This window comes from Bufo gargarizans, chromosome 2 (assembly GCF_014858855.1).
Source record: "Bufo gargarizans isolate SCDJY-AF-19 chromosome 2, ASM1485885v1, whole genome shotgun sequence".
Classification (NCBI taxonomy): Eukaryota; Metazoa; Chordata; class Amphibia; order Anura; family Bufonidae; genus Bufo; species Bufo gargarizans.
The window spans coordinates 56245461-56259565 of NC_058081.1; the positions used below are offsets into that span (position 1 = coordinate 56245461).

Sequence of the window (14105 nt, forward strand, 5' to 3'; positions counted from 1 at the left end):
GCCGATCCAGAGCATCCCAAACATGCTCAATGGGTGACATGTCCGGTGAGTATGCTGGCCATGCAAGAACTGGGATGTTTTCAGCTTCCAGGAATTGTGTACAGATCCTTGCAATATGGAGCCGTGCATTATCATGTTGCAACATGAGGTGATGGTTGTGGATGAATGGTACAACAATGGGCCTCAGGATCTCGTCACGGTATCTCTGTGCATTTACAATGCCATCAATAAAAATGCATCTGTCTTCGTTGTCCATAACATACGACTGCCTATACCATAACCCCACCGCCACCATGGGCCACTCGATCCACAACGTTGACATCAGCAAACCGCTCACCCACATGATGCCACACACGCTGTCTGCCATCTGCCCTGAACGGTGAAAATCCGGACTCATCCGTGAACAGAACACCTCTCCAATGTGCCAGACGCTATCGAATGTGAGCATTTTCCAACTTAAATCGATTACGACAACAAACTGCAGTCAGGTCCAGACACAGATGAGGACGACGAGGTAGAGGAGCTTCCCTGAGACGGTTTCTGACAATTTGTGCAGAAATTCTTTGGTTATGCAAACCGATTGTTGCTGCAGCTGTCCAGGTGGCTGGTCTCAGACGATAATGGAGGTGAACATGCTGGATGTGGAGGTCCTGGGCTGGTGTGGTTACACGTGGTCTGCGGTTGTGAGGCTGGTTGGATGTACTGCCAAATTCTCTGAAACACCTTTGGAGACGGCTTATGGTAGAGAAATGAACACTCGTTGCACGGGCAACAGCTCTGGTAGACATTCCTACAGTCAGCATGCCAATTGCACGCTCCCTCAAATGTCGCAACATCTGTGGCATTGTGCTGTGGGATCAAGCTGCACATTTCAGAGTGGCCTTTTATTGTGGGAAGTCTAAGGCACACCTGGCAAAATTCATGCTGTCTAATCAGAACCTTGCCACACCTGTGAGGTGGGATGGATTATCTCGGCAAAGGAGAAGTGATCACTAACACAGATTTAGACAGATTTGTGAACAATCTTTGAGACTAATGGGTCTTTTGTGTATGTAGAAAATGTTTCAGATCTTAGAGTTCAGCTCATGCAAAATGGGAGCAAAACCAAAAGTGTTGCGTTTATATTTTTGTTCAGTGTAAAACTAGAAGTACTCGAAGACAAAGACTCCCCAGTGTTCCAAGACTAAGCAGTGATGCAGATTTACTTTACAAAAGAGTTGTGTCAAAGTTTGTCAACTTTGTCGGCCTAGCGTGAAACAAAAATAGCCTAATTTTGTTTTAGGTTACCATCCTATTATTGGGGTGAGGTTTTTCATCATAATCACTGTATGCAAATGACTTGCACAAATAATTTTTAATTGCTACTACCTTAATTGAAATTAATCCGTCCTCATAAATATCTGCTCCATCAGACGAGCCCTACTGTAATGATCTTCTGTCGTTAGTATAGGAAAGACTAGTTTCCCAATGACTGTTCTCCAACGTGCCTGTTAATAAAGCGCCCATAGCCTTCTTCAAGACTCTGCGTGGCATCTCTCATCCAAGTGACTGGTATCCAATGTGACTATTAATATAGCACCCATAGCCCTTTATGGGAGTCTATGTGGCATCACTCATCCCAATGACTGGTTTCCAATGTGACTATTAATACAGCACCCCTATCCTTCTATAAAACTCTGTGGCATCACTCATCCCTGTGACTGGTCTCCCAAAGGCTGGTCCCCAACGTGAATAGTAATATAGCACCCATAGCCTTCTAAGGGACTCTACATTGCATCACCCATCCCAATGACTTATTTCCCATTGTGAGTGGTCTCCCAATGACTAGTCTCCAATGTGACAGCACTCATGGCCTTCTAATGGACCCTATGTGACATCACCCATCAGAAGTCATATTACGGAGCTAGTCTCCTTTCCAAATATTGCTTTTAGGGGATTGTATGGTGGAATGCAGAGTAACCATGTATATGAAACCAAAGTGAGTTAAGCTGAAATTCTGGACAATTATGTAGCTGATGTATCAGAGGAAACATTCTCACGTTGTATTTCTGTCCCTGCCGCTTCCGAACACTTATTTTACAACCTTGAGCCAAGTGCTTCCCGCCTTGTGCAGCTGCCTTCAGAGCCTTCCCACAAAGAATAACGCATTGTTAAATGTGCTGAGAATAACAGGATAACAATAGAAATACAAGGTTGGGATATGAATGTCATTTAAAAGACTTTCACTGAGCTATTGCAAAGCAAATAGTTTTTTTCATTCTCTTTACTACTCTTGCTGCTTATGATTGTATTTCTTTGCACCAATGACCAAACAGCTGCAAATATGGTAATGCCTCTTTCCCCATATTGGAAGATCACTTGTTGCTTGAGATTTTATAAAAATGTAGTCTAAGCAACAGATGCAGTATAACCTCAGCCATTGTTCGGTCACTAGGTGACCACACTGACATGGACTCACATAATTCTCGATCAAACTTGGTGGTTGAAAAATTCCATTTGGCAAATCTGTTGTCAGGCCCACGTAAAATAAATATCTCAAAATGACTGTACATGGTCAGGTAGTCCTTATATTAATGTCTATAATATTGGAAAGTGATACTAGCAATATTTAGATTAAGATACTATATTCTTAACAATCTACTATATTTAGGTCTTTTTTGGAAAAACTTTAATTTTTGGTGCAATAATTTTGAGCCGAAACCAGAAGTATATTCCAAAGAAAAAGAAACTTAAGAACTTAAAAGAGTTGTGCAGCCTGTTTGTATTAATGACCTATCCTCAGGACATCCGGCACCCCCACTGATTAGCTGTTTAAAGAAGAGATGGTGCTCCATGTCAGCGATGCTTCCTCTTCGTTACACTGCCCGTTGTCTCGGAAGTGCAGTGTATTTACAAGTACTCGCTCCATTCACTTAAATGGTTACACTGTGTAACCTCTACAAGGGAGACGGTGCGCAGTGTAATCTTGAAGAGGAAGTAGCGCTCTCATGGAACATTGCCTCCTCTTCAAACAGCTGATAGGCAGGCGTGCCGGCGCTCCATCAGATCAGATATTGATGACCTGTCCTGAGGATATGTTGTCAATATAAACAGGCTGCACAACCCCTTAAGCTGGCCATAGACCATCGAGTGTTTAAAACCTATCTCCCCCAAGAGCATAAAATATACATGCGTACTCATTATACATTAGATGGTTTGCTGGTCCGACTGAAAATGGTGGAGCTGGCTGACATTAATCTAAAGTGTATGGCCAACTTAATTCTTCTTCCAACTGCACATTATTGTGGAATTGGTTAAAAATGTATGAAACATTGAATTGAATTTTTCGCTGGCCGGGTACATCAGTACTTGATAGCTTATTATGTACCCATCCAGTGGCAGAGATGGGGGCTTGGGCAGCCCTCTGGGCATCGGAATATCGGGAAATGTCCCTTTAAGGTCTATGGCCAATCCGCCCCTGTTCACCCCCATAAAATAAAGTACATAATAAAAAGGAAATACAGAATGGAGACTGTTAAAGTAAATCTGCTGGAAAACGAGACTGAAAGCTTAGGGAGAAAACTCAAGTAAAAAAAAAAAAAAGTGTCAAAAGAACAGTACGGAAAGGGTTAATTTGTGAATAAACACAAGTACAGGCGCACAATGCTCCACTGTGTAAGAGCAGCTCTGCCCTCCTCTGTATATTTCTGTACACCTCGGAATACCTCCCCTCTGCCAGAGCAAACACGCACAGGGTAAACTAACTAGAGGACAAAGCAGAGACAAATGTCACCTACAGGTGCATGTTACTGTCCTCAACTGAACCTCTGACTTGCTGGAACATGGTATTCAGTTTTTATAACCACTATGGTATCTTCTAAAGCTTCTGAAGGTCTAATTAACCCTTTACTGTCATATGAGTAACCCATATCCTGACCCCTATATAAGATTGTGGCAGATTTAGTATAGTTACTGTATTTCTAGGCCTCATATTGCCCTTTAGCACATTATTACAGTAACCTGGCTCCTGATCCTCTTATTACCCTGTAACATCGTATTACAGTAACCTGGCTCCTGATCCTCTTATTACCCTGTAACATCTTATTACAGTAACCCGGCTCCTGATCCTCTTATTACCCTGTAACATTTTATTACAGTAACCCGGCTCCTGATCCTCTTATTACCCTGTAATATCTTATTACAGTAACCCGGCTCCTGATCCTCTTATTACCCCTGTATCACCCTATTACAGTAACCCTGCTCCTAATCCTCTTATTACCCTGTAACATCTTATTACAGTAACCCGGCTCCTGATCCTCTTATTACCCTGTAACATTTTATTACAGTAACCCGGCTCCTGATCCTCTTATTACCCCTGTAACATCTTATTACAGTAACCTGGCTCCTGATCCTCTTATTACCCTGTAACATTTTATTACAGTAACCTGGCTACTGATCCTCTTATTACCCCTATAACATCTTATTACAGTAACCCGGATCCTGATCCTCTTATTACCCTGTAACATCTTATTACAGTATCCCGGCTCCTGATCCTCTTATTACCCTGTAACATCTTATTACAGTAACCCGGCTCCTGATCCTCTTATTACCCCTGTAACATCTTATTACAGTATCCCGACTCCTGATCCTCTTATTACCCTGTAACATCTTATTACAGTAACCCGGCTCCTGATCCTCTTATTACCCCTGTAACATCTTATTACAGTAACCCGACTCCTGATCCTCTTATTACCCTGTGACATCTTATTACAGTAACCCGGCTCCTGATCCTCTTATTACCCCTGTAACATCTTATTACAGTAACCCGACTCCTGATCCTCTTATTACCCCTGTAACATCTTATTACAGTAACCCGACTCCTGATCCTCTTATTACCCTGTGACATCTTATTACAGTAACCCGGCTCCTGATCCTCTTATTACCCCTGTAACATCTTATTACAGTAACCCCGCTCCTGATCCTCTTATTACCCCTGTAATATCTTATTACAGTAACCCCGGCTCCTGATCATCTTATTACAGTAACCTGGTTCATGATCATTTTTTAATCCCTGTAGTAATTTAGTATAGTTACTTTGGTCCTAAACTCTTGCATTGATACCACCTTTTAATAGTAACCTGACTCTTGTTTATCTTATTATTCACATTCTGAGTATATTGTAAACTATAAAAAGTAAAGTATAGCAATGATATATGTATGATGGGTGATATGACATGATTTTTAAAGGTTGAATTTAAAAATAAAAGTAATTGCTAAAAAACACTTTTAGTTTGTAGATGCAATTTTCAGAAACCTTTGTGCATCTCATTTACATATAAACTGCTTTTGCTATTCATTCACTCATTTCATTTGTATAGTAATATTTAATATTTGCTTAGCAGGAAAGTCTTGTTTAAAGTAGTCACTGATTGGCTTTTTGTGGTAGGTGGGGACGACCAGCTGTTAATGGAGCTTGGGAATTGAATAGATGAAATAAACTGTGTAATGGAATTTATTTTGAATGGGATACATTGAAGCCAAAGGCACTCTTTATAGGGCTATGTCTCTTTTGACTGACACCTTCAGGGTCTCTCCTTTGCACTGTCCTCCCCCCCACCTCAGGAAGAAAGGATTGCCAGAGTCCCCATACTCTGTCCCCAACGTCTGTTCGATCACAGATGTCTCCGTGAGAGGAAATTCAGCTGCTCCCCTGTTTATTTGGCAAGAGAAAAGTTGGAACAGAGAACATAAAAATAAGAGGGAGGAGAAGAGTCACTCCTTCATTGCCAGGGGTTCCCAGCAAAACCAAAGGGACACAACGACATGGCAGTGAGAGACCAAGTGTAACAGAAATTTATCTACAGTATAACATTGAGAGACCGTCCCACCTACCACATAGTGAGACAACCATGAGTATGGATAAGACCACTGTTGGGGGAAAAAAGTGCAGAGGCTCAATTTTTAAATGTACAGAACGTTGTGCAGTCCCAGAAGACAACCTGATATGTCCTTGTAGGTGTCAGAAGCAGTATCTTAGACACAGATCCCAGCACCAGCTACCACTGGATATAAAATGCTATTCCAAATGCTAGGAAGATAAGACAACTGTAGAGTGTCAATTCTGAGACCAAAATTGATGTTTAAAGGGATTGTTCAACCCTGGGGGGTCTCTAATACAGACACCCCCAGCATGGCTGGAGCTGCACAAGGGACAATTCTTACCTGATCCCCGTCGCTGGGTTCCCGCTTCTCCCCGGTGCTGCTCTCAGTTCTCTGCAAGTCCACATCTGGTTTGACATGGGTCATGTGGCCACCTCATCCAACGACTGCCTTTATTAATGACGTTTCTTCCATGCTGCATGTTTCTGAGTCACGTGACCCACATCAACCTGAATGTGGACACGGCAAAAGCTGTTTGCTGCTCCAACCTGGGGGGACTAAAGTAGCTGGAACCCAGCGACAAGGATCTGGAAAGCATGATTACTTCCGCATGTCCAACCATGCTGGGGGTCTGTCCGAGAGATGGCCAGAGGCGAACAACCCCTTTAAAGTTACATCAGTGACCTTTAATCTGGTAAAACCCATGTGTTTGGTTGGAGTCTTGGGCATCGGAAAATGCTGACTCTAAGACCAAGACATCAAGTAGAATGTTTTAATCCTGATTTTAAGCCAGACTGTATATTTTTTTAATACCAAAATGTTGTATATAATCTTGAATTATTTCTTTTCTGACGATCTTGCATCTACAATAGATGTCTAAACCTTACCAAGCATTTCCAGTCCATTTAGTAAGATAAGTGTAAAATGTGGCAATACAATTTAAAGGCCAGATCACACAAGAGTGTTTTTTAGCCTAGTTGGATGTTCAGTGTTTCCTTTCAAATTTCCTGACCTATTAAAAATGTTGGTTTTCTGTTGGATCAGTGTAAACAAGCGAACTGTGTAATTGGCAAAATATTCTGGAGTGTAGTTGCAATTCTCCATTGTCGGCTGTAATGTGGTGGCATGTATTGGCTTGTGAACACTATTCATGAAGGGAAGGAAATTATACCAGCAATAAAATTCTGTGTATTCATTAATACATGAGAAAAGACATTTAGTACTTGTACCTAAGATTCTAGCAGATCTATAACCATAAAAATACTGTATGTAACTTCTAATGACTGTAAAGTAATTATCATTTAATAAATACATGGGAATCGAAGGTTAGTCCTAGTGAAGGTCACATAATGTGACTTGTATGTTCCACAGTCATAATATTATAATATTATTTGATCTTGTGCTTAAAGTGACTGGTGTATGTATGTATGTGTATATATATATATATATATATTTATATATACACACACACACACACACACACAGGTGAAACTCAAAAAATTAGAATATTGTGCAAAGTTCATTTATTTCAGTAATGCGACTTAAAAGGTGAAACTTACATATGAGACTCATTACATGCAAAGCGAGATATTTCAATCCTTTATTTGTTATAATTTGGATGATTATGGCTTACAGCTTATGAAACCCCAAAGTCACAATTTTGAGGTCCCCTTCGCTCAGGGGGTAAGGTTCCAAAAAATGACTGCTACTAGAGGGTCATGTCATTCCCTTATTGTACCACATTGTACCTGCTTCAGTTTCTGTCTGCGGCAGGTGAAAGCTTTGACCAGCACTTTCATCTGCATTTGTGCAGCTGGAAACTAGCGCAGTGTGGTACAATGGGAGATTCAGTTTTTTTTGCTGATCCATAGACTTCAATAGGGCCATGTCCTGAATTTCAAGTATAGGACATGTTTCATTTTATTTTGCTGAGCAGTGCAATGGAAGAAAAGGGCCCATATAAGTGAATGGGACAGTATCTAATCCGCAAAAAACGGATCTGCATTTTTGCGGACAGCATACGGCCGTCTGAATGAGCCCTTAGGAGAAGGCCTAGATGACCGAAGGACAGCACCTCAAATGTAATACAACAGTGCAAAATTCAGTACACTGTATATTAGTAAATGACATATACCCCCTTTACCCATAATATATAAAGTAGCCAACTCCTTTAATAAATGATTTCATTATTTTTCTATGTTGTTTTGGATTTCTGTCACTGATGGGTTAAATCTGCTTGTAAGAACTTGAGAATTTTTCAGGTGAGGATTTCTGACCTATCATGTTCAGCTGCTCATGTTTATGTCAGTAATTAATTTTCTATTTGGAGATAAGAAACTTAGTAGACAGAATACAGATGGTATTAATGTGACAACTTCCCATCTACATGAAGCTGGACAAGCTGAAGTTTTACATGATTTATGGTTTCTCTCATCCCAGTGTTTGTCCTTTCCAGCAGGGGTTAGCATAAAAAAGATGGGGCTATGTAATAAATATAGAGTCAGACCCTCCTACCTCAAGGTGAGACAAATGGGAGGAAGGAGCTATGTGACGTGGAGTCTGCTCCTCTCATCACAGGGTGACACAGACAGGAGGGAGGAGCTATATGACATGAGTCTGCTCTTCCCATCACAGGGTGAAACAGACAGGAGGAGGAGCTATGTGACATGGAGTCTGCTCTTCCCATCACAGGGTGAAACAGACAGGAGGGAGGAGCTATATGATGTATAGTCTGCTCCTTCCATCACAGGGTGACATAGGGAGGAGCTATGTGACATGCAGTCTGCTCCTTCCAACACAGGGTGACACAGACAGGAGGGAGGAGCTATATGATGTGGAGTCTGCTCCTCCCATCACAGGGTGACACAGACCGGAGGAAGCAGCTATGTGACATGGAGTCTGCTCCTCCTACCGTAGGGTGACACAGACAGGAAGGAGGAGCTATGTGATGTGGAGTCTGCTCCTCCCATCACAGGGTGACACAGACAGGGGGGAGGAGCTATGTGACATGGAGTCTGCTCCTCCCATCACAGGGTGACAGAGGAGGGAGGAGCTATATGACATGGAGTCTGCTCCTCCCACCACAGGGTGACAGACAGGAGGGAGGGGCTATGTGACATGGAGTCTGCTCCTCCCATCACAGGGTGACATAGGGAGGAGCTATGTGACATGCAGTCTGCTCCTCCCACCACAGGGTGATACAGACAGGAGGGAGGAGCTATATGACATGGAGTCTGCTCTTCCCATCACAGGGTGAAACAGACAGGAGGGAGGAGCTATATGATGTGGAGTCTGCTCCTTCCATCACAGGGTGACATAGGGAGGAGCTATGTGACATGCAGTCTGCTCCTTCCACCACAGGGTGACACAGACAGGAGGGAGGAGCTATATGATGTGGAGTCTGCTCCTCCCATCACAGGGTTATACAGACCGGAGAAAGCAGCTATGTGACATGGAGTCTGCTCCTCCTACCGTAGGGTGACACAGACAGGAAGGAGGAGCTATGTGATGTGGAGTCTGCTCCTCCCATCACAGGGTGACACAGACAGGGGGGAGGAGCTATGTGACATGGAGTCTGCTCCTCCCATCACAGGGTGACATAGACAGGAGGGAGGGGCTTTATGATGTGGAGTCTGCTCCTCCCACCACAGGGTGACACAGGCAGGAGTTTGCTACGGTTTTTTGCTATATCCAGCATATGGCAACAGACACAAGAGCAGGTTATGTATCCTGAATTCTCACCCTCCTATCATAGTCTGCTTCACAAAACACAGTGAAATTTTTCCAAAATTCAGCAGTGCAGAAGGCAATCCATAATAGTAAAAACTGCCTGTAGGCCATAAGTATTTTTATATGTCTGCAGTTAGTAGTTTATATGATGTTATTGCACAGATCCCTCATTGGCTGGACCCTGTATAAAATAACTGTGTCCGCCATTGTTATCTGTCCAGCGATTCCCAGATTTTTTTACATTTTATTTTACTGTAAGAACAACCAGCCTACTGGCATAGTTTTGGGAATGCCTGACGGATATATTTATTTTATAATATTATTATAGTCACATCTTAATTCCTACATCTATGTGACGAAATAACCCCTAGATCTTCAGATGTGAAACTAAAAAGTCAAGTAAAGGAAATGCTCTAAGGTAGAAACCAGTTTGACGAATCTTCTAATGGTTGTGGATATACATTACGGAACGTAGCAGTTTGATCCTATAAAAGGATAATAATGATATAATGATATCATCGATGTTGATGAGGTCATAAATATTATACAGTCCTGTACATGGTGGCAAACGCTAAATCAGGACAACAATAGAGAGTTGCAAATGGCAAGACACATGTAGTAGGTCACAGGTGAGGTCCTCCTCTGCATGGGCTTTGACCTACTAACATTTCTAACCACTAAATGATTTTTTTGCCATTATGCGTATCCTCTTTCTGAAACTAAAATGCACCTTTTATATAATTGCTTTCCAGAAGTCATTATATGACATTTTTTTCTTATATTTCCCAATGGTGCAGATGGTGGTCTCTGGATGTAAAAAAGTAGGGAAATCTAAAGTTATGTACTCTTTACATTAAGCTGGTGTTTTTTCCCTGGGGTTGTCATACAAGATGGCGGTACTGTTGGAAGTGCACATTCTTGTAGAGGCACTCATAGGCAGATGATTTCTGCATAAATAAATACACAGAGAATATTTTATGGGTTAGCGGACATGGCGCTTCCACAAGTATTTGAGTTTTTGCAGTGGTGCAGAACTTTTGTACCTGTGCAGAGAATCACTTTTCCGTCGTAAATAACAAGATGCAATAGGACTGACATCAAGGTGTCACATATAATATTTAGAGTTTTTCTCCATGACCCAAGTCACATGAATCCTCCAGTTACTTTACGTGATGGGAAGTTCTGATACCAGAGTGGACCACGTTGTCCTTACACCTCAACATCCTAACATTTTTATCTTTCCTTTAGCCTATATATCTTTCCTTTTCACCTCTTCAGTATATATTGACTGCTATTTGATTCATTTTTTTACTGCTTTCTTTCTGCTCATTTTGAATAGTATGTGCACATCAGCCAGCTCGATTTAACTGTAACCAGTGAAGTCACTATAGAAATCTAAAAATGTTAAATGAAAAAAATTAAACAACAACGTTGGAATTTATGGTTAACCTGATATCACATAAGTAAACTAGTCTGGATAAAATATGTTTCGTCACTACCATAAAGATAAGAAATACAATAAAAATTTTATGGAAAAGTTAGGTACAGGATGGTAAGCAATTTATTATGTTGTTTATCCTAAAAAAAGAATGGGGCATAGGTTATAACATAAGAAAAAATATCTGATTTGTATGTAGAAGATACACATTTCTGTTTGTGTGTATATGTATATATATATATATATATATATATATATATAAAGAGGTGATGAGTAGACAATAAAACACCTGTCTTTGCTCATGTTAATACAGTGTTCTGCTGTATTTGTACGCTGCTTTAAGTATTTGGTATTTCTGAGTTGCATTCAGTATTATACACTTTTTTAAGGCATAAGTAAGGGTACTTTCACACTAGCGTCGCTGGATTCCGGCAGGCAGTTCCGTCGACCGGAACTGCCGGACGGATCCGGCAATCTGTATGCAAATGGGTACCATTTGTAGACGGATCCGAATGTGGATCTGTCTCACAAATGTATTGCAATACCGGATCCGTCTCTCCGGTTGTCATCCAGAAAAACGGATCCGGTATTTATCTTTTTCAAATTTTTAAAGGTCTGCGCATGCACAGACTGCAAAACCGGATTCGTTTTTCCGTAAAACTTAGGGCTGGATCCGGCATTAACGTATTTCAATGGAAAATAATGCCGGATCCGGCATTCCGACAAGTGTTCCGGAATTTTGGACAGAGAAAAATACTCCAGCATGCTGCGGTATTTTCTCCGGCAAAAACCGTACAGTGACTTAACTGAAGACATCCTGATGCATCCTGAACGGATTGCTCTCCATTCAGAATGCATTAGGATAAAACTGATCAGTTTTTGTTCCGGTATTGAGCCCCTAGGACGAAACTCAATACCGGAAAAGAAAAACGCTAGTGTGAAAGTACCCTAAATACATTTTAATACAGTACAGCTCTATATTATATGTGGATGCTTTTAAATGTAATGATAAGTACCTAAGATTCATAAAACATAGCTAAATATACTCAGCTGATAAATTGTGTCTTGTTGGAGAACTCCTTTTTTAAATGTCTCACTGAAATCCAGCGTACAGTGAAGACTTCATATTGCAAAGTAAAGTTGAGGCCTGTAAGTCTTCTAAGTGGGTATACATAATGATCCTTAAATGTTGCGCTAGGCCCCTGTGTTTTCAGGGCCTATATATTATTGAGGCGATGACAGCATTGAATTGTAGTGTGAAAATGCAATAAAATATTATTGCAGAGGTCCATTTTATAACAATTTTGGTCAGGTTTATCCTGTTTCCAATGCAGAGGAATCTGATGTGGAACACTGTCAATTTGGCATTATCATTTGACCTGATAATGGTCTTATAAGAACATTAGGTTGCATAAGATGTATGTGTGAAATAGGAATAATGACTGCAAGACTTACCAGGCGTGTGGACGAAGAAGGCCAGGTAGAGGTCCAGTTCTTTGATGGAAACTCCAATGTGATGTGGCTGAACGCACAGCCCTGGGTTGGAGCACTGGGGTGACTTATAGAGACGTTCCCCATCTGTGCTCTCCAGCGGAATCCCCTTAAACAGGATGACCATCACCAGGTCCAACCTCCACACCTTATCTGCCTGGCGAAGGCAGTCAATCCTCCGAATTTTGCCCTTCTGATCTGGGTTAGAGAGGACACAACACGGAGGCTTCTTCCCGGTGATGGTCAGGACAAAGTCCTCTCGGAACTCAGGCCGGATGTCTTTCCTCAGCTTGGCCAAGAGCCGTGACGCCCACTTCTGCTTGATCTCAGGCTTCTCCCCCAATAATTCGTCCTTCACCGCCCTCTCTTCGTCCTTTGACATCCGCTTCTCATGCTTCTTAAAGTATTTGCGCTTTCTTGCTTGGAGATTGAACCATGTGTATGAGAATGCTCGCACATGGGGAAGAAGAGCTTCGATGAAAGGGTGAAATTCATCCTGGAAAAGTAAATGCATAGATTTAGAAAAAGGGGAGCAAGCCAAGACTTTTCTTGAAGACTCAAACATGATTGTTAGTGAATGAAAAACATAAAATTTTTACAAACCAGTAATTATTCATTTTTTTAACATTTATATTTTTTATGAATATGGAAAAATATTAGCATTTTTCTTACTCAGTGAAGATGAAAAAAAAACATGAATGTGACAATATATCTGCTTTATCAACATTATGGGAATAAGACTTAAAGGGGAAATTGTTACCATGTCTTGGTGTCATATCGAACTTCTGTAGAAATTTAAAACCATCCAATTTCCAAGCTCATCAGTATATGAATGAGAGAGAAGCAGAAAGTAGGGTGGATAAGTAATTGCAAAAATATGAATAATGAAACGGAAAAAGTGAATTGGATCGTAAAATTCGGGCCAAAATGTGAAATTTTTTATCTATGAAATATATTTAGATATAAAAATTCCTTATTCTAAAAAATACTGTTTCCCAAGCACACCAAGTTCTTGGCCTAAAACAGAAAAATGAACATGAAAATTCCCGGTGAACAGAAAGCAACAGAGACAACTAGAAAGTCATCTGGAAAAAAGGATGGTGTTTGGAATATAAAACAAAGGAAAATATCTTGGTATGCATTAGAAATACTGAAGATCGATATAAAATTAGAAGATAGCAAAAGAGGAGGGGAAAAAGGTCTAACGGAAAAAAAATGTTTTGTTTTTTTTTTCAAAAGGCTGTTTCGAGTAAAAAAAGAGAAAGCAGTTTTTTTCCTTCCTGTTTAAACTCTCTCTTTCTCTCCCTCTCTTTCGTTCCCCCTCTCTCCTGCTTTCACTCTCCGTGCTGAATTGGTGGCCAGCATCGATGCCAGGGAAAAGAGAGAGGAAAAAAAAAAAGAGAGAGAAAGAGACTGATTCGAACGGACCCACCTTTTTGGCAATGTGAACTGAAGAAGCTAGCCAATAGCAGAGAAAAAGGGAGGGGAGAGAGAGAAAGAGGGAAGGGAGGAGGGAAGTGTAGAGCTAGAGAGAGAGAGAGCGTGAAAAAAAATATTGAAGGCAGAAAAAGGTTTTGCCAAAACAGAC

General features: G+C 41.1%; 1 protein-coding gene across 5 annotated transcripts in view; it reads right to left on the bottom strand.

Annotated features, from left to right (window-relative positions):
• NFIX (nuclear factor I X) overlaps window positions 1–14105 on the bottom strand; it is a 161512-nt gene that overhangs the window by 65752 nt on the left and 81655 nt on the right. For 4 of the 5 annotated variants that reach the window (XM_044278973.1, XM_044278977.1, XM_044278976.1 and 1 more), the window contains one exon: window positions 12482–13013. In XM_044278973.1, coding sequence (XP_044134908.1) covers window positions 12482–13013 — 532 coding nt within the window. Of the gene's footprint in view, window positions 1–12481; window positions 13014–13277; window positions 13893–14105 lie in introns of those variants that run through there. The other variant, XM_044278975.1, reaches the window with a different exon arrangement.